Here is a 19,434-nt window from a genome sequence, read left to right on the forward strand (position 1 = left end):
TCCCTTCTTCAATTGCAAATGCATAATGCTAAATAAATATCTTAACTTACGTGTATACATATATAAGTTGTACACATATGTGTAATTTAACACACATGTGTGTTATACACATATATACCTATTTCTAACAAAAATATGTAAATGTAAATATATATGTATGTGTGTGTGTGTGTATATATATATATATATATTTAAGTGCCTACAATGTGATAGGAAGCAAACTTGCTCTAGATCACATAGTAAGAGGGAATTCAGTTTGGACAGAGGCTCCCTATCTCCTAGGAAAAGTACCTGTCCTGGCTTTCTCCAGAAACCCCCCAATCCTGTACTCTCTGGTTCTTTATGCCAAATACAGGTTTAGTCTGGGCTCACTAGCCAAAAGCAAAAAGATTAGGCACATATATGTTAGGATGCAAGTGACTGCATCTAACAGAAATGTAACTATAGTTTCTTCATAAATGGGGTTTTCTTATCCTCTTGTAACAAACAGGCAATGGGTCAGGGAGAAGGTGTTGAGCAGGAAGAAGATGGAGAAGTAACTTTGGTCCTAGAGAAGGATTTCAACAGGGGCCCCTGCCTGGATGTGTCCAGAAGCCCCAGATGGCTCTGGAGCTGCTTTAAAAAGTAATAAAAAAAATTGGATGCCTTCCAGCTTCTTGTTCCACTATCCACAGCATGTGGTGGTCATCCTCATGGAGAAAAGATGGTGAAGCCACCTGCAGATGCCTTGCCCACCTTTCAGGCAGTAGGAAGGGGGAGGGACAGAAAAGGTAAAGGCAGAAGACAGCTGAGTCATCTCTTGTCACGCTGGAGGAGCGTGGCTTCCCTGGAACCCCTCCACAGTCTGCCTACACCCCATTGGCCCAATCTGTGCAACACAGAACCCATGACTATAAGAGAGTCTGGAGAAGTAAGAACTTTTGCTGGGTACGTTGCTGCCCTGAACAGAATCATGATTCTCTTAGGGAGAGGATGGGAAGGACATTGAGGAGATGCTCATTGCTGCCTCCCTCTCTGCAGCTTCCTCACCCCAGGTTCCCTCATCTGCTGAGAACAAGAGGGTCCCTGTGGAAAGCACCCTGGACCGAAAGGCCACAGATAAGGGCATCTATGTTCTATGGTCTGATATTAGTTACTCCCTTGGGCTCAAGTTGTGGGGACTCAGGACTCAGGTCTTGCAGGAGGAAGACAGACAGACCTGGGGTTGGCATTCACAGAGGCACCACTGAGCTGGCGGTAGATATGTCCATTGAGCAGAGTATTTCTGCCCATTCTAGGTTCCCTCTCCCCTTCCCTGGCCTGACAGGTGCGTTAGCAACAAAGGAGGGAGAGTTCTAATTGATAATATGAGCACTATGACCACCAGGTGGCACCAACACACACTTCTGTGGCTAAGCAGAGGCTGAACCCAGACCCTTCTCAGAGCCTGTCTGAATCCTCAACACTCTCTGGAACCAGGGGAGTGAAAAGCAGTTTTGAATGAATGAAAAGATCCATTTTGTTTTGTTACTATCATATCTTGGTTGCACTCATTCGTTCATTCATTTATTCATTGATCAGAATCATACAGGGTCCCACTATGTTCCAGGAAAGAACAATGGAAAACAGAGAAGGAATAGTCCTGCCCGGGAGGAGCTCTCAGTCTAATGGGGAGACGGATTGTGTGTTGATAAGGAAACATTTATTGAGCACTTATTGCATGCTCATGGAAAGCCCTTTAGTGGCTCCTCATTTCCTTCAAGGTAAATTCAAGTCCTCAGCCTCCCTGTCTTCATCTCACCCCACCTCTCTGCACCATCACCCTACACTAGCTGCACATAATCCAAGCACACCCTGTCTCCCTGAGCCTCAGCCTTGGGCTCCTCCCCCTCTTTCATCTCTCTGAAACTGGATAACTTCTGTTTGTCACTCAAGATATCAGACCCTAAAAAATGCCTTTCCTAACCTATCCATCACCACATTTGCCACATTTATTGAAATGATCTTTCAGGGGACCAGCAGCTTTTGAGACAGGAGGCAATAACTGCTTATTCATATTTGTATGCCTGGTGCTTAGACAAGGATCTGGCACATGTAAGCCTTAAGGGGATGGTTGGGTTTATAGAGATGAATGAGACAAGGCCATCTCATAACCTAGCAGAGAAATCATGCACAGAGCCCCATTTGGGGAGATCAGAGAGGGCTCCCCATAGCAGGTGGTGCTAGATTTGCATCTTAGGGAAATTCCAGGTCATGAGAATAGCGAGAGTGGCAGCACAGAGGCATGAATCAGTAGCAGAGAGTACAAGATCTGCAGAAATTTGCAGAGTCCAAGCAGAGGGGCTGTAGAAGAGCACAAAATTCAGAATATGAGAGACACCCTGTACTGAGAGAAGGCAGTGGAACTTTTTCCAGAAGGCAAAAAGGAGCCAAGGGTTTTAGATGGGTGGAATGATATAATCATAATTGGGCGTAGATGGTGCATTAGTGAACGACTGTGGTGTAGCGAACTACCCCCAAACTTATAAAGACAATCATGTATTTAACTCGTAAATCTGTGGCCCATCTAGGAAGTTCTGCAGATACTGACCAAGCTCCACATCTTGATTGGGTTTCCTCATGTGTCTGTAGCTGGCAGGCCAGTTGGAAACTGGCTGGTCTTAGATAGCCTCCCCTGGGATGTTTTCCTTCCATGCAGTGTCTCATTCCCCAGGGAAATCATGTGGGTTCAAGGGAGTGATTGGACACGAGTAAGGCCTCTTAAGGCCTTGGCTGAGAACTGGCACACCGTCACGTCTGCCATACATTATTTTGAAACCACATGCAAAAGCTGATATATAGAGAGGTGAAAACAATTGTGGCCATTCAGATGGCTCATTGCGCCTCTGTAGTGGGGAGAGTAGTGATAGAGAGACCAATTAGGAATCTTACACCAGCCCAGGTGGGAGGCAAAGCGTGGGTTTAAAACAAAGATTTTATTTTTTTAAGTTCAAATTTAACTTTTAATTGACATATAGTATTAGGTTCTTTCCAATGTAATTGCAGTTTTTGTACTGTTGAAATGTGCCGTTTGATATTGGAATACATCCTTAAATAAATGTGGTTATGCTATACATGATTTTAATGCACATATCTCGTTTTATTTTTTTGCTAATGACTTGTTACTTGCTGTTTATTTCATATTTATTTTAGGCTATGGAAATAATGTTAGACAAAAAGCAAATTTGAATGATTTTTTTTGAGTTGAAAATGGGTCGTAAAGCAGTGGAGACAACTCACAACATCAACAACACATTTGGCCCAAGAATTGCTAATGAACATAGAGTGCAGTGGTGGTTCAAGAAGTTTTGCAAAGGAGACATGAGCCTTGAAGACCAGGAGTGTAGTGAGCAGCCATCAGAAGTTAACACTGACCAATTGAGAACAATCATCGAAGCTGATCCTCTTACAGCTACAGGAGAAGTTGCTGAAGAACTCAACTTGACCATTCTATGATCGTTCGGCATTTGATGCAAATTGAAAAGGTGAAAAACCTCAATAAGTGGGTTCTTAATGAGCTGAGCAAAAATGAAAAAAAAAAAGTATTTTTGAAGTGTCATCTTCTCTTATTCTATGCAACAACAATGAACCATTTCTCAATTGGATTGTGACATGTGATGAAAAGTGGATTTTATACGGCAACTGGCAACAACTAGGTCAGTGGTTGGACTTAGAAGAAGCTCCAAAGCACTTCACAAAGCCAAACTTGCACCAAAAAACAAAAGGTCATGGTCACTGTTTGGTGATCTGCTGCCAGTCTGATCCACTACCGTTTTCTGAATCCCAGTGAAGCCATTATATCTGAGAAGTATGCTCAGCAAATCGATGAGATGCACTGAAAACTGCAATGCCTGCGACCAGCATTGGTCAACAGAAAGGGTCCAATTCTCCACAACAAACTGCACATCGGACAACCAACACTTCAAAAGTTGAATGAATTGGGCTATGAAGTTTTGCCTCATCCGCCATATTTACCTGACCTCTAGCCAACTGTCTACCATTTCTTCAAGGATCTTGACAACTTTTTGTAGAAAAATGCTTCCACGACCAGCAGGATGCAGAAAATGCTTTCCAAGAGTTCATCGAATCCCAAAGCACAGATTTTTATGCTACAGGAATAAACAAACTTATTTCTCATTGGCAAAAATGTATTAATTGTAATGGTTTTTATTTTGATTAATAAATGTGTTTGAGCCTAGTTATAATGATTTAAAATTCACAATCCGAAACCACAATTACTTTTGCACCAACCTAATAATTGTACATATTTATGGGGGCACGTAGTGATGTTTCACTACACATAATGTACGGTGATCAGATCAGGGTAATTAGAATAGCTATCATCTCAAACATTTAATATTTCTTTGTGTTGCGAATATTCAGTATTCTCCTTCTAGCTATTTGGAACTGCATAGTACATTATTGTTAACTATAGTCATCCTAAAGTGCTATAGAACATTAGAATGTATTCCTCTTATTTAACTGTAATTTTGTCTCCCTTAATAAATTTCTCACTATCTTTGCCTTTCCCTACCCTTCCCAGCCTCTAGCATCCTCTGTTCTAGTTTTTTCTTTTGTGAGATCAACTTTTTAAAGCTTCTCAATATGAGTGAGAACAAGCTTTGTTTGAATTTATGTTCCTAAAACAAAGGTTTTAATAAAACAATACAAAAGGTTGGGCAGGCCAAAAGTACCCCAACATTAAAGGCCCCCAAAGAAGTCTGATCTATTTACCCTAAAAGCCAGAAAGGAAAGATTACAATGAGAAACCCGACCAAAAATTGCTTGGGGCTATGATTAGGCAGGTTAATCAACTGACAAAAGGGTCAAGGTCCCTTTGCTAAACACCTTGCTGGAAACCCAAGCTTTGTGCACAAAAGTGGGTGAAATGGTCAGGAGTTGGAGAAGAGAAACTCCAGGGCTCCTTGACACCAAAGCCCCCATATGCTGTGGTGAAGCCCCGACGTGGGGTATATACAGAATTGTATACAGAATATACAATTGTAAAGGCTGATGGGATTATGAAAGTTGGAATATTTGAACAGGCTTTATGTAAGAAAGCAGTGTCCCCTTTGCCTGAATGTTTTGTGGGAATGGATATTGTCTGGCTGGAGAACACTTCCCTTACCTAGTATTATAAAACTGAAATCTGTTGATATAGTCCTAATGGAGACTACAGTTAGGAATATAAGAGTTGAGGGAATTAAGGTGAACATTTGGATGAAAACTAATATGTTTGGGCAGGCTTTATGTGAAGTGCTTGCCTCTCCTTTACATGATTGTATTATGGGAATAGACGTATCTGACTGGGGAATGTTTTCCCTACCTAGTACTATAAAACAGAAGGCATATATAGCCAACCTCCAAGCAATATTAATTGAACATGCTAAACGAGAACTAGTAAGATTGTATGAGCCCAGACAGTGTAGACTAGAAGCTGGAGCACTGGTAGGAACAAATTCTCAGTGTGATAGCCCTGGCGGGGGCGGGGTGGTGGCGGGACATAAACCAGGGCTTACGGCAAAAGCCTGTGAGCGCCTCCCAGTGATGAACACTGGGACTTTGAACTAGAGAATTTCCACCTGAGGGTCACTTATTACCTTGTGATTGAACATTAATTGAAGTTACCTCAGTGACTGAAGGACATAAAATGATCTTAAATCCTGAAATACCCATGATATCTTGGGTGATGTCAGAGAAACACTCTCCTGGGGTTAGGGGGAAGGCAGTGTTCAGAGGTATTCCATGAAAATGAGTTCAGTGGAAATAGAATTCAATGGAAATGGTTTATACAGGATCATGCTATCTGGGAGTACAAGAAGGAGACACGCACAAACAGAGAGCCTCTTTCACCCTAGGACTGATTCCAGAGCTGTGTGAGGAGCTTCTGAATTATATTAGTTGTACAGTGCCCTATAAACCATTCTTAACTGAGCACTAAGAGCTGCTTCTTCTGTGGACAGCAATTCCAAGGTGAACGAACATCCTGTTTGGAAGGCCACCACTTTGGTTGAAGAAGGCAAAAACAAATCAGCTCAATGGGTTGAATTGCATGCTGTTTACCTAGCATGATGGAAGAATTGAACAGTGGGAAAAGCCCCCATGTTGGGGCCAGTGGCCTGGCCACACACTCAGGCAAGAGGGCAATGGAAACCTGGCCTGGTAAAAGGATGCTCATATGGAGCACAGTCCTACAGGAATTTGAGGGGTGCATTAAAGTAGGACATGTCAATGCCTTTCAGAAGAATCCCTTCCCAGATTTGAAAGGTAGTTGGAATTGACAAATAGATGTCCCTGTGTGCTTGCTTAAGGTGGCCACCTGGCTCCATGAAATGAACGGACACTGGGGTAGGGCAGCAATGCTGCTGGAATAATCTAGGCATATTCCTTTTGCGTCGTCTGAGGCACAAAATGCCAATAAGAACTGCTCTGTTTGCCAGCAGGAGACAGAGATTCCAGAGGGCTATGTGGCAGACCCTGGTGGGAAGGCCCTGAACATAGCTGGCAAGTGAGACTGATGGTGGTATCTCTGGCATGGGGGGCTACAAAGGGGTCTTGACCAGAAGAGATGCTGTCTCTAGACTGGGCTTTGCTTACCTGGTGGAAGATGCAAATACTCAGAATGCCGTAAAAGAACTGGAATAGAAGATATTGCACCAATTTGGATGGCAGAGTCACATTTCCTCAGGCCAAGAAATATACAATATAGCCTATAATGTCCAACAATGGGCAGAGAGCTCTCCTCCTCAGAATAATAGTTTGATAGAAAATTGGAACAGACAACTAAAACATTGGTTGTCTGAAATGGAGAGAGATAAAGGCATGAAGGGCTGGCTTGCACACCTTCACAAGTGTGTCCTCACACTCAGCAGGAGGAGATGAAGGACTGCCCCACTAGATAGATTCCTCTGTTTTCCTGGTGGATCTGGAAAGGAGGAGATGGGGAGAATGCTGGTGTGACTATGCAATTCTTAGTAGGGAAAGAATATGCTGATATTATGACTAAATTTTTTTAAATCTTCTTCACACTATATCAACTTTTTTTTTCTTTTTCCTAGCTGATGCAGTGGTTATAGGACCAGGGCTGATTCCAACAACAACAACAACAAAAAAGTGTAAATTCCTAAGGGTCTGATGGGGCGGATTGTTCTCTGATCCCATCTGTAAAAATTGGGGTTCATAGTAAATGCATTTATATTTTACCAGGTGGTAGAAACACCCCACTAGGTCTGCACCTGTGTAACTTTACCCTATCTGAATGGGAGTGGACTAAGGGGGAGGCACTTGCTAGACCAGCATTGCTGCCTGCAATCTGGACCAGCACAGTGGCCAAAACTAATGTACCTTCCAAAAGTTGGAAAGTTTAGGCAAAAATGGGGAGAAGGAGGAAGAGTAGCTGAGGGCAAAGGAATGAATAAATGGGTTGTGTAATGAGGGAAATCCAATATATATTAACATCTCAAAAGAGGCTCAGAGCAAGTGATGGTATTATCTCTTAGCTCAATTATACAGATGCCTAAAAGGCTAAAGCTGTATGTTTGCAGAGTCCAGTCTTGCTTTTGGAACCCAACAAGATCTCTCCAATAAGGCTACCAGCCCAAGTGGTCTCTCCCTGGGAGACATTTTCATACAATACAGTGATGAAGTGAGACTAATTATTAATGATGGAATGGGATTCTAGTAATGTGCCAGTATTTTTTTTGAGTTCTATATTGTTTGCTGTAAAGGGTCTCTGGCCAGAGTGACCCAAAGGGATGGGCTGTGACATCATAAGAAACCCATATTAGGGCCCTGGCCTTAGCCAGGGACCCCTGCAGTCTGGAACATCCAACAAAGAAACACAGGCACAGCACCAGTGATAGGAGGGGCCTCCTCCAAGGTCCAGGAGTGTACCTGGTAAAGGGGTTACCTCTCTACTCCACTGCAATGCAGAGTATGGCTGCAAATGAAAGGAAATACAGAGGAGCCACACTGCTAAGAGCCTATCTACTGCCCATTACCCTTAAGACACTCTGTATCTTTTAAGATCTAGTGGATCATAGCCTAAACTACAACATCAAAAATATTTTGCTATTATGCCCTCCTGTGAAACCAAGGGCAAGAATTTAGCCACAAATAAAGACCCTGAACAGAACCTTGACCTTCTGAAAACATCCAGAAGCCAACTGACAATACTCAACTTACACCACAGTAAAATGAACACAAACCCTCCCAGATGAGAAAGAATTGTTTGCAAGAACTCTGGCAACTCAAAAAGCCAGAGAGTCCCCTTACCTCCAAATGAGTCCACTAGATTTCCAGGAATGGCTCTCAACCAGACTGAAATGACAGGCATAGAACTCAGAATGCAGATGGCAAGAAAGCTCATCAAGATTCAGGAGAAAGTTGAAACCCAACCCAAGGAATCCAGTAAAACAACCCAAGACCTGAAAGACCAAATAGCCATTTTAAGAAAGAACCAAACTGAACTTCCAGAGCTAAAAAATTCACTACAATAATTCTATAATATAAGTAAAAGTATTATCAACAGAATAGACCAAGATGAGGAAAGAATCTCAGAGCTCAAAGGCCAGTACTTCACATTGACAGTCAGACAAAAGTTAAAAAAAATTTTTTTTAATGAACAAAACTTCCAAGAAATATGTAAAGAGACCAAATCTGCAATTCATTGGCATTCCTGAGAGAAAGAGAATAAGCAACCTTGCAAAATATATGTGGGGATGTGGGGATATAGTCCATGAAAATTTCTCTAATCTCACTAGAGAGGTTAACACGCAAATTCAGGAAATACAGAGAACCCGCTAAATGCTATACAACATGACCATCCTCAAGGAACATAGTCATCAGATTCACCAACATCAACCCAAAAGAAAAAATCTTAAAGACAGCTAGAGAGAAGGGTCAAGTCACATAGAGAGAGAATCCCATCAGGCTAGCAGCAGACCTATCAGCAGAAATCTTACACCCCAGAAGATATTGGAGGCCTATTTTTAGTGTCCTTAAAGAAAAGAAATTTCAACCAAGAATTCATATTCCTTCAAACTAAGCTTCATAAGTGAAGGAGAAATAAAATCCTTCTTAGACAAGCAAATGCTGAGGGACATTGTTTCAACTAAACCAGCCTTACAAGAGGTCATTAAGGGAGTGCTAAACATGGAATCAAAAGAGTGATACTTGTTACCACAAAAACACACTAAGAATAGAGCCCACAGGTACTATAAAGCAACTACACAACCAAGTCTACATAACAACCAGCTAGCAACACAGCAACAGGCTCAAAATCTCACATGCCTATTCTAACCTTGAATGTAAATGGGCTAAATGCCTCCACTTAAAAGATACAGAGTGGCAAGCCAGATAAAAAGAGAAGACCCAACCATCTGCTGTCTTCAAGAGACTCATCTCACATGTAATGACACCCACAGGTTCAAAGTAAAGGGATGGAGAAATATCTACCATGCAAATGGAAAACTAAAAAGAACCAGTCACTATTTTTATGTCAGATAAAATAGATGTTAAACCAATTTCTTTAAGAAGGACAAAGAAGGGTATTACATTATGCTAAAAGGTACAATTCAACAAGAATAATTAACTATCATAAATATATACACACCCAACATTGGAGCACCCCAATTCATGAAACAATTCTTCTTGGACTACAAAAAGACTTAGATAACCACACAATAAGAGTGGGAGACTTCAACATTCCACTGACAGCATTAGACAGATCGTTGAGGCAGAAAACAAACAAAGAAACTCTAGACTTAAACTTTACTCTTGGCCAGTTAGACCTAATAGACATCTAAAGAACACTCCACCAAACAACAGCAGAACAAATATTCTTCTCACCTGCACACAGAACATATTCTTCTTTTTTTTTTTTGAAACAGAGTTCCACTGTTGTCGCCCAGGCTGGAGTGCAATGGTGTGATCTTGGCTCACTGCAATCTCTGCCTCCCAGGTTCAAGTGATTCTTCTGCCTCAGCCTCCTGAGTATCTCTGGGATTATGGCACCCATCACCACGACTGGCTAATTTTTTTTTTTTTTTTTTTTTGTATTTTTACTAGAGACCAGGTTTCACCACACTGGCCAGGCTGGTCTCAAACTCCTGACCTCAAAAGATCTGCCCACCTTGGCCTCCCAAAGTGCTGGGATTACAGGTATGAGCCACCACACCTGACCACACAGAACATATTCTAAGATTAACTACATGCTCAGTCATAAAGCAAGTGTTAAAATTTTTTTGTAAAGTTAAAATCATACCAAGCACACTCTCGGACCACAGTGCAATAAAAATAAAAATATTATCAAGAACATCTCTCAAAACTGCATAAATACATGGAAATTAAACAACTTACTCTTGAATAACTCCTGGGTGAATATCAAATTTAAGGCATAAATCAAAAAATTCTTTGAAATTATTGAAAATAGGGATGCAACTTACCAAAATCTCTGGGATGCAGCTAAAGCAGTGTTAAGAGGAAAGTTTAGAGCACCAAATGCCTTCATCAAGAAGTTAGAAAGATCTCAAATTAACAATGTAAGTTTGCACCTAAAGGAACTAGAAAAAGAGAACAAACCAACCCCAAAGCTAGCAAAAGAAAAGATAACTAACATTAGAGAAGAGTTTGACATTGAGTTGCAAAAATCCATACAAATGATCATTAAAACTACAAGTTGGTTATTAGTAAAAATAAACAAGATCAATAGGCCCCTAGATAGATTAACAAAATCAAAGAAGATCCAAATAAGCACAATCAGAAATGACAAAAATGATGTTACACCTGATCCCACAGAAATACAAAAGATCCTCAGATATTATTATGAATAACCCTATGTGCACAAATTAGAAAATCTAGAGAAAATAAATAAATTCCTGGAAATACTCAATCTCCTAAGATTGAATCAGGAAGAGATTGAAATCCTGAGGAGACTAATATGAAACTCTGAAATTGAATCAGTTACAACAACAACAAAAAAACCCTACCAACCAAAAAAAGTCCTGGATCAGATTAATTTACAGCCAAATTCTACCACATGTACAAAGAAGAACTGAGACCAATTCTACTGAAACTATTCCAAGAAAATCCAAGAGGAGGGACTCCTCTCTAATTCATTCTATGAAGCCAGCATCAGACTAATGCCAAAATCTGGCAGAGACACAGTGAAAAAAAAACTTCTGGCTAATATGCCTGATGAACATAGACACAAAAATCCTCAACAAAATACTAGCAAACCAAATTCAGCAGCACATCAAAAAGTAAATAAACGATGATCAAGTAGGCTTTATCCCTGAGATGCAATAATTGGTTCAACAAGTACAAATCAATAAATGTGATTCACCACATAAACAGAATTTAAAACAAAAACAATATGTTCATCTCAATAGACAAAGAAAGAACTTCTTATAAAATCTGACATCCTTTCATGTTAAAAACCCTCAACAGACTAAGCATTAAAGGAGCACATCTCAAAATAATAAGAGCCATCTATGACAAACCCACAGCCAACATCACACTGAATGGGCAAATCTGGAAGCATTCTCCTTGAGATATGGAACAAGACAAAAATGCCAACTCTCACCACTCCTATTAAACATAGCCCTGGAAGTCCTAACTAGAGCAATCAGGCAAGAAAAAGAAATAAAAGGCATCTAAACAGGAAAAGAAGAAGTCAAACTATCTCTCTTCACTGACAATATAATTCTATACTTAGAAAACCCTGAAGATTCCACCAAAAGGCTACTAGAACTGATAAATTATTTTAGTAAGGTTTCAAGATACAAAGTCAATGTACAAAAATTACTATCATTTCTATACATCAATAACATCCAGGCTGAGAGTCAAATCAAGAACACAATCCCATTTACAACAACCACAAATAAATGAAATACCTAGGAATATAGCTAACCAAGGAAGTGAAAGATCTCTGCAAGGAGAACTACAAAACACTGCTCAAAGAATTCAGAGATGACACAAATAAATGGAAAAATATTCAATGCTCCTGGATAGGAAAAATCAATATCATTAAAATGGAAATGCTTCCTAAAGCGATTTACAGATTCAATGCTATTTCCATCAAACTACCTGCACCGATTCCTCACAGAGTTAGAAAGAACAATTCTAAAATTCATATCCAACCAAAAGAGCCAGAATCATCATAGCTATCCTAAGCAAAAAGAACAAAGCTGGAGGCATCACATTACCCAACTTCAGACTATACTATAAGACTACAGTAACCGAAATAGCATGGTACTGGTACAAAAATGGACACATAGACCAATGGAACAGAAGAGAAAACTCAGAAATAAAGCCACAAACCTAAAACCATCTGATCTTCGACAAGGTCAACAAAAACAAGCAATGGGGAAAGGACTCCCTATTCAGTAAATGGTGCTGGGATAACTGGCCAACCGTATGCAGAAGAATGAAATAATTGAAACACAGCCATGCCCATTTGCATAGGTGTCATCCATGGCTGCCTTTACCATCACAGCAGTTGCCAAAGAGAACATGGCCTGCAAAGCCTAAAATATTTACTATCTGACACTTTATAGAAAAAGCTTGCTGATACTCTAATTTGGATCACTGACTGACCATATGGAAGACAACCACATTGTTGACCTGAACAACAACACTCTACGTATGTTTATTGCAGCATTATTCACAATAGCAAAGACTTGGAACCAACCCAAATGTCCAACAATGATAGACTGGATTAAGAAAATGTGGCACATATACACCATGGAATACTATGCAGCCATAAAAAAATAATGAGTTCATGTCCTTTGTAGGGACATGGATGAAATTGGAAATCATCATTCTCAGTAAACTATCACAAGAACAAAAAACCAAACACCGCATATTCTCACTCATAGGTGGGAATTGAACAATGAGAACACATGGACACAGGAAGGGGAACATCACACTCTGCGGACTGTTATGGGGTGGGGGGAGGGGGCAGGGATAGCATTAGGAGATATACCTAATGCTAAATGACGAGTTAATGGGTGCAGCACACCAGCATGGCACATGTATACATATGTAACTAACCTGCACATTGTGCACATGTACCCTAAAACCTAAAGTATAATAATAATAAATAAATAAGTAAATAAAAAAAAAGAAAAATAAGCCATTGAAATTCTGGTCCTAATTGCTACCAGAGTTTATCCTAGTCTCACTAATAATTCTTCCTCAGCAGTCACAGGGTGATTGACTGATGAATGTACATGGCCCAATCATCAGTTGTTTGAGCCATTGCGGGTGACTAGTTATGCCCATGGGAGTACAGCTCTCTCCTCTACGACCCACCACCAGCCCAAAATTTCCTCCAGATACTCTGACCAGTAAGTCCTAGGACCTGATTGACCCCAGGGAGTCTGACCCCCTAAGTATAACACAGCATCATGGGCAGCATCATGGGCCTGGGAAGGTGTAAACATAATATAATTTCTGCCCATTGAACTGAATGTTAACAGGAAGACGTTCCCTGAAGCAGAAGGAAATGACCTTGGTGACAATGACCCTTGCCAAAGGTAGGTAACCCTTGCCTTGTCACCTACCTGGTGGTCATGATGGCGATCAAGGCTGGCCCTGCTTTCATGTAACCAACTGGCCTTCAATAGTTCACTTTTCCCATTGAGTGACTTTTTTCAGTTATACACTTTTGTAAACTAGAAGTGTTTTTACTGGCATTTCTTTATGTACTTTTTTATTTTTACCATCATTTTAATTTAAAAAATGCAGTCACACATTTTCCATGCATACCTCTAATTTATGGCAGGTTATACAGGTCTTGCATTTATGGAAATGGTATAAAGTCTCCTTTTTGAGTGAGCATGTTGAAGTAAAAAGAGTGACTTCATTTAAAGAAAACTGCTCATGGAAGTACAGATGATATGCTGATAAGGCAAAAAACCATGATATTAGTATAAGACTAACTGAGATTCCAGAAAGACTGCATATGCCCAGGCTGCAGTGGAGAATGTCATAGAATCCTGGATTCATAGAGTGTGGAGCCACGGTGAAGGGTGCATGAGAGAGCCTCTCCCCCAGAGCCACCCCCTGTCTTTCCACAAGGAATTCCTAAATGTCACCCAGTGGATTCTCAGACTTCTGTCTCCCATTTCAGTGTTCTCCACCACAAAATCTACACCTGATCAATCCCATAGTTCAGAGACAAAGCTGAGTGAGGGGCCCAGCAAGACATGGGCATGCTGCGCCCAATGCCTGCTCTAACATGTGTTTTCCATATATCCGCTGAGTAAACTGATGGAGGTGGAGAAGCTTGGGAGAGTTCATTTGAAGCCTCCAGATATGCCCACTCTCCCAAGTCCTACCCAACCTCCTATGTAAGCCAGGGGTGGCTTTGGCATGTGACCATGGTGATGTTCGCCTCAAAGTGATGCAGGAAGGAGTCAGCTTAGAAGGATTTGCACAGCCTGTGGCCATTTTCCTGGGAATCCCTTTTGCCAAGCCCCCTCTTGGACCCCTGAGGTTTACTCCACCACAGCCTGCAGAGCCGTGGAGCTTCGTGAAGAATGCCACCTCGTACCCTCCTATGTAAGCCAGGGGTGGCTGTGGCATGTGTCCGTGGGGATGTTCGCCTCAAAGTGATGCAGGAAGGAGTCAAGGCAGTCCCCCAATGGGCTGATCCTTTGCTCTGGAATCCTTAAGATCATTGTAGATCCTTAAGAACATTCCAGAACTCTCACAGCATTCTGGAGTCCATTATTTAACACATGTTTATTGAGCACCTACTGTGGGCCAGGCATGTTCTGGGTTCTTGGGATCCATTAGTGAGCAAAGCAAAGATCCCTAGATTCACGGAGGGTGCATTCTAGCAGGGGGAGACAGATAAGAACAACATGCAAATTACTCCATGGATCATGTGATACGTTAGAACGGGATAAGTGCCTTGGAAACAAAGAAGCAGTTAAGCAGATGAGGGAGATCAGAAGGAAGGATCCCATGAATTCCACTGTCTTGAACTTTGACATAGTAGGGGAGAGGGGTGGGCCAGGAGGTGTTTGAGTGGCAAGTGTACTGAGATGTCCACTCGGCAAGTGCTCAACTCTCAGGTGTGCCTATTCCTGAGGAGAACAATGGCAGGTGTGTCCTTCACCCTGGCCAAGCTGGAAAGAAAAACCAAAAGGTTCTAACTGGCCTCACCACCACTCCGCAGGGTACCAAGGACCCCACAGGCATCAGAGAAGACCCCACTCATCTCGGCAGCCAGGCATTTGGAGGCTTTCTAGCAGCCCACTTCTGGTTGCCTTCTTTTCTTTCCTTTTTTTAAAAACAATATTTACTGTTTTATTTTCTGACTGCAAATGTAATGTATACTTATTACAGAAAAGGTAAAGTATTATGATCTAATATTTTGTTTGTATTCCAGTTTTTCTGCCTGTTGCTATACTTGCTTCCTTTAAAATGGAATGCTAAGTTCAGATAATTTGGATGCTTGTTTTGCTCATTAAGTATATCATGAGCATCATTCTATGCCATTAAATAGCATAGCCTGATATTAGCAGCTGCATTACATTTGATATTGCACCATAATTAATTTCCCCAAGCTTTTATCTGGGGTCATTAGGTTACATATGAAGTTTTTGATAATATAGAGAGCACTGTGATGAATATTTTGTAGTGAAACCTTATGACCATTCATAATTATTTTAGGATAAGTTCGCAGAAATGACATTTCTGAGTCAAAAAGTATATATCTTTTGTTGAAATTCCTTGCCAAAATATTCCAACTACACTTCTCCCATTGAAGGATGATAATCTCCATTCATCAGATTTTTTGCAGTGCTTGGGGTTCTTAAAATTGTTTTTGGTTATTGGATAGGCAAAATGATAATAATAATAGCAATATTATTTTCCTCCTTGCATTTATCTGAAGACCAGTGAAGTTGAGTTCTTTTTCCCTTTCTTCACATTGGAATGTTATTATTATTATTATTATTATTATTATTATTATTATTATTATGCCGCTTGTGCTTGGTGATCTGTAGGAAAACCTCCCAGGATGGAAATCAAGAAGTTGTCCTTGCTGGCTCTGATTCTTGACAGCTGTGTCATCCCAGAGCCTGAGTGCCTCAGTTTCCTCATGTACCAAGTGGGGGCAGTGAGGCCTGCCTTCTGGTACTTTGAGGTCTGGGACCGTTGCTTATAATATACTTGTGTATAAGCACCACATGGCATGGATCTACCTGGCTATGTAACCTTGGGCAGGTTCTCTAACCTCTCTGGGCTTCAGTTTTCTCATTTGTAAAATGGAAATAATGGAACCTATGTAATCAGACTAATCTGAGGCTTAAATGAGTTAATACATAAAGGGTACTTAAAACAGTGCCTGGAACACTGGGAGGACTCAATAACTATTACCAATGTTCATCTATGTTGTATCCTTGAGATCTTTCATCAGGGCAACCAACAGCACTTGTCTGGGATAGGCGGATGGTAGAATCTTGGCATGTCAGGGCTGCAAGACTCATGTAGAAATCAATCCTCTCACATAGACCTGGCAGATTGGGACCAAGAACGTGAAAGGAATTCACCCAAGGTCACCCCGTAAGTGCGCGGGAGAGACAAAACTAGAGCACAGTTCTGATGTTGTCCCACAAAGATTTTACCCCTAAGATATTGTGAGAAATGTCACCTCCCAGGGAGGATCAGTGTATTGGTGGTCTCCCCTCCTCAACGCTGGGAGTCCCAAAGTTTCCGGGAAGAAAAGAGGTGTGAAGCCCTTCTCACTGTGCTTGGTCTTAGGAGACCTTAGTGAGTCCCAGCGCCCCCACCTGAAGCCCCTGATAGCCTCCTACCCACTACAATGTCGTGAGTCTGTAAATATCAAGTCCATTTTCAGGCTTCAACCTCCCAGTCCAAGGCGCTGCGCTTAGATCTGGCTGAATTTCAGGGGTTCTTCTTTCCCCCACCCCAGGTGCACTCAAGATCCCAAGGCAGGGCAGTTAATCTCAGAACTATTGACCAACAGAAAGGAGAACATTCCTCTCAAGATTTCCGAAGACTGCTTTTACCTCGATATTTACACTCCTGCTGACTTGACCAAGAAAAACAGGCTGCCGGTAAGCTGTGGGATCCCCTGGTCAAGGCGTGTCAGTGCCAGTAACCCGGATCTTCTGGGGCAGACCGGAAGGGGGTGAAGGCAGCTTGGGGAGGGAGCTGCACAGGCCAGGATTGTTTCAGGACCCCAGGGCCTCCACAGAAAACACTGGTTTTCCTCACCTCAGCTTCCCCTCGTGACACAGGGACCTGGGGGAGTTTGCTGTGCATCTTTAATGAACATCTTAATTGTTCCAAGTTCCCTCATGCTAATAGAAGGATGAGAATGATTACTTTTAGTTACTAGATTAAAAATCTGAAACCCAGAGTGGTTAAGACATGATTTTCAATAATGTTAGCAGTGGAAGGAACTTAGAGAAAAGCCCAACTTAGAGAAAAGCCCAACACCCCAACTCTTCCTTTTCAGATAGAGAAACTGAGGCCCAGACAAGGAAGGGGAGGTCACCCAGTGGGGTAGTTTTGGCTCAAATCTTCTGATCTTCAAACTAGTGCTTTTGACACAGATTAGGCCATTGAGCTTTTATGTGGCCTTCTCCAGCACACCAACATCCATCTTGGGTAACTTTCACTGTCTGGGTACGGGTGTTGGGGGTACAATCTGGGACAATCCCAGAAGCTCTTCGTTTTGCCTTTGGGCAAATGTCTGGGATTTTTTTGTACCTAATTTCCCTCCCTAATTGTGTTGGCAAAGGCTGATGACCCAATGTGTCAGCATTTCCCAAATAAACAAAGGGCAGGAGATGGGGCTGGCTGCCAGCTGCAGGGTTGGGAGTGTCTGCTGGCAAAGAAGGCCACCCCAAGGTGAAAGACGAAGGGGTGTCACGTCCAGCGAGTCTCCCAGGGGCACCATGGCATGGTGCCTAGGAGTGGGGGAGCAGGTCTGCAAACGTGGGACTAGAAGTTGGCCCTACATGTGCTTTGTAAGACACAGGAAGTGAGAGAAAGGTTTACTCACTCATTCATTCATTCTTCTATTGGGTACTCAGTGCCCCATATACACAGTCAGACCTGGGGCTTCAGGGAAAGGAGGAACATGAACCCACTCCACACAGCCCCTGCCTTCAAGGATCTTGCCTTCTGGGCGGTAGAGGCATATCCTCCTTTCAGCATGTTATTGCAGGCCAGCCCTAGGGCTCACCCTTCACACAAAGATGAATGCACACTCAGTCCCTCCACAGGAGGCAGGCAGGGATTAGCGGTGTGGGAGAAACAGGAGCTCTGGGAACCTGGAGGCAGGAGAACCTCCAGGAATGGCCACAGGTTCTAGAACTACACATGCTTAGAAAAGCACTTCGTACATAGTTTATGTTATGAGTTCTTTTATATTTCATGAATAATATTATTACAATATTATTATTTTAGCCACTCTCACTTCTTCCCCACTATGTGGACTTTTAAAATGCAAGAACCTTGCATTAGGAATTGTACCTACTCTCATCCTCAGGTATTAGCAGAGTCCCTGGCACATACTAAGTTCTCAGACAGTGTTAGTCCATTAATTGAAGGCATCCTGAAGAGGGTGGGTTTTAGGCTGCGCTCTGCAGGGTGGATAGGATCTGGGGATACAGAGGCATAGAGAAGGCATTTGAGGAAGAGACACCATCACAGGCATGTGTGTTTCTCGAGATAATCATTCATGCACAGAGAAGTTTACTTCACCATGAGAGAGTTAACTGAGATGAAGCTGAGATACAAGGGCTGCCCCATAGGTACATGGAGTGATGAACAGTCCAGGCTTGAGGGTGATGGGAGTGAGGGGGAGAACGTGACATCCTTAGCCTTTGCTATGCCCATGATGAGGTCCTCAGTGTGAAGAGCCTTGAGGGGAGGAGGCACTGGAGGCTGGGTAGAAAGGAAGGGGCAGCCAGGGTATGTGCAGTGGGTGGTGGCTTGGGCACCAGTTGGGAGAATTGTGGAGGAGAGAGACTGCCTTTTCCAACCTTGCTGCGTGCTTGTGAACTTCAAGTAACATCCTCCTTCAGTTGTGACCAACAGGTAGGTCACCAAACAAGATGCCCTCTGAGTGCTCCCTGGTTCTGTGTCCTGTAACTGGTATGTTGCTTTCCCCCTGCCCAGGTGATGGTGTGGATCCATGGAGGGGGGCTGATGATGGGTGCGGCATCAACCTATGATGGGCAGGTCCTCACTGCCCATGAAAACGTGGTGGTGGTGACCATTCAGCACCGCCTGGGCATCTGGGGATGCTTCAGATAAGAAATTGGACTCTCCTCACTGCACCTTTGGCCCCCAACATGAGGCTGCTAGGACCCAGCTCTGGTCATGTCAGCCCTCAGGAGACCTTACCTAGGTTCCTCATTGTAGCAT

General features: G+C 42.3%; 1 protein-coding gene and 1 pseudogene across 1 annotated transcript; both read left to right on the forward strand.

The window, feature by feature from the left end:
* The first annotated feature begins 3,174 nt into the window (after positions 1-3,174).
* Positions 3,175-4,198, forward strand: LOC129015015 (histone-lysine N-methyltransferase SETMAR-like; annotated as a pseudogene).
* A 9,342-nt stretch (positions 4,199-13,540) lies between these two features.
* LOC129015158 (putative inactive carboxylesterase 4) lies at positions 13,541-19,323 on the forward strand. The gene is made up of 4 exons (XM_054452755.1): positions 13,541-13,556; positions 14,424-14,583; positions 16,967-17,111; positions 19,186-19,323. The coding sequence occupies exons 1-4, from the start codon at positions 13,541-13,543 to the stop codon at positions 19,321-19,323; spliced, it is 459 nt and encodes a 152-aa protein (XP_054308730.1).
* Positions 19,324-19,434: the final 111 nt, after the last annotated feature.

This window comes from Pongo pygmaeus, chromosome 18 (genome assembly GCF_028885625.2).
Source record: "Pongo pygmaeus isolate AG05252 chromosome 18, NHGRI_mPonPyg2-v2.0_pri, whole genome shotgun sequence".
Taxonomy (NCBI): Eukaryota; Metazoa; Chordata; class Mammalia; order Primates; family Hominidae; genus Pongo; species Pongo pygmaeus.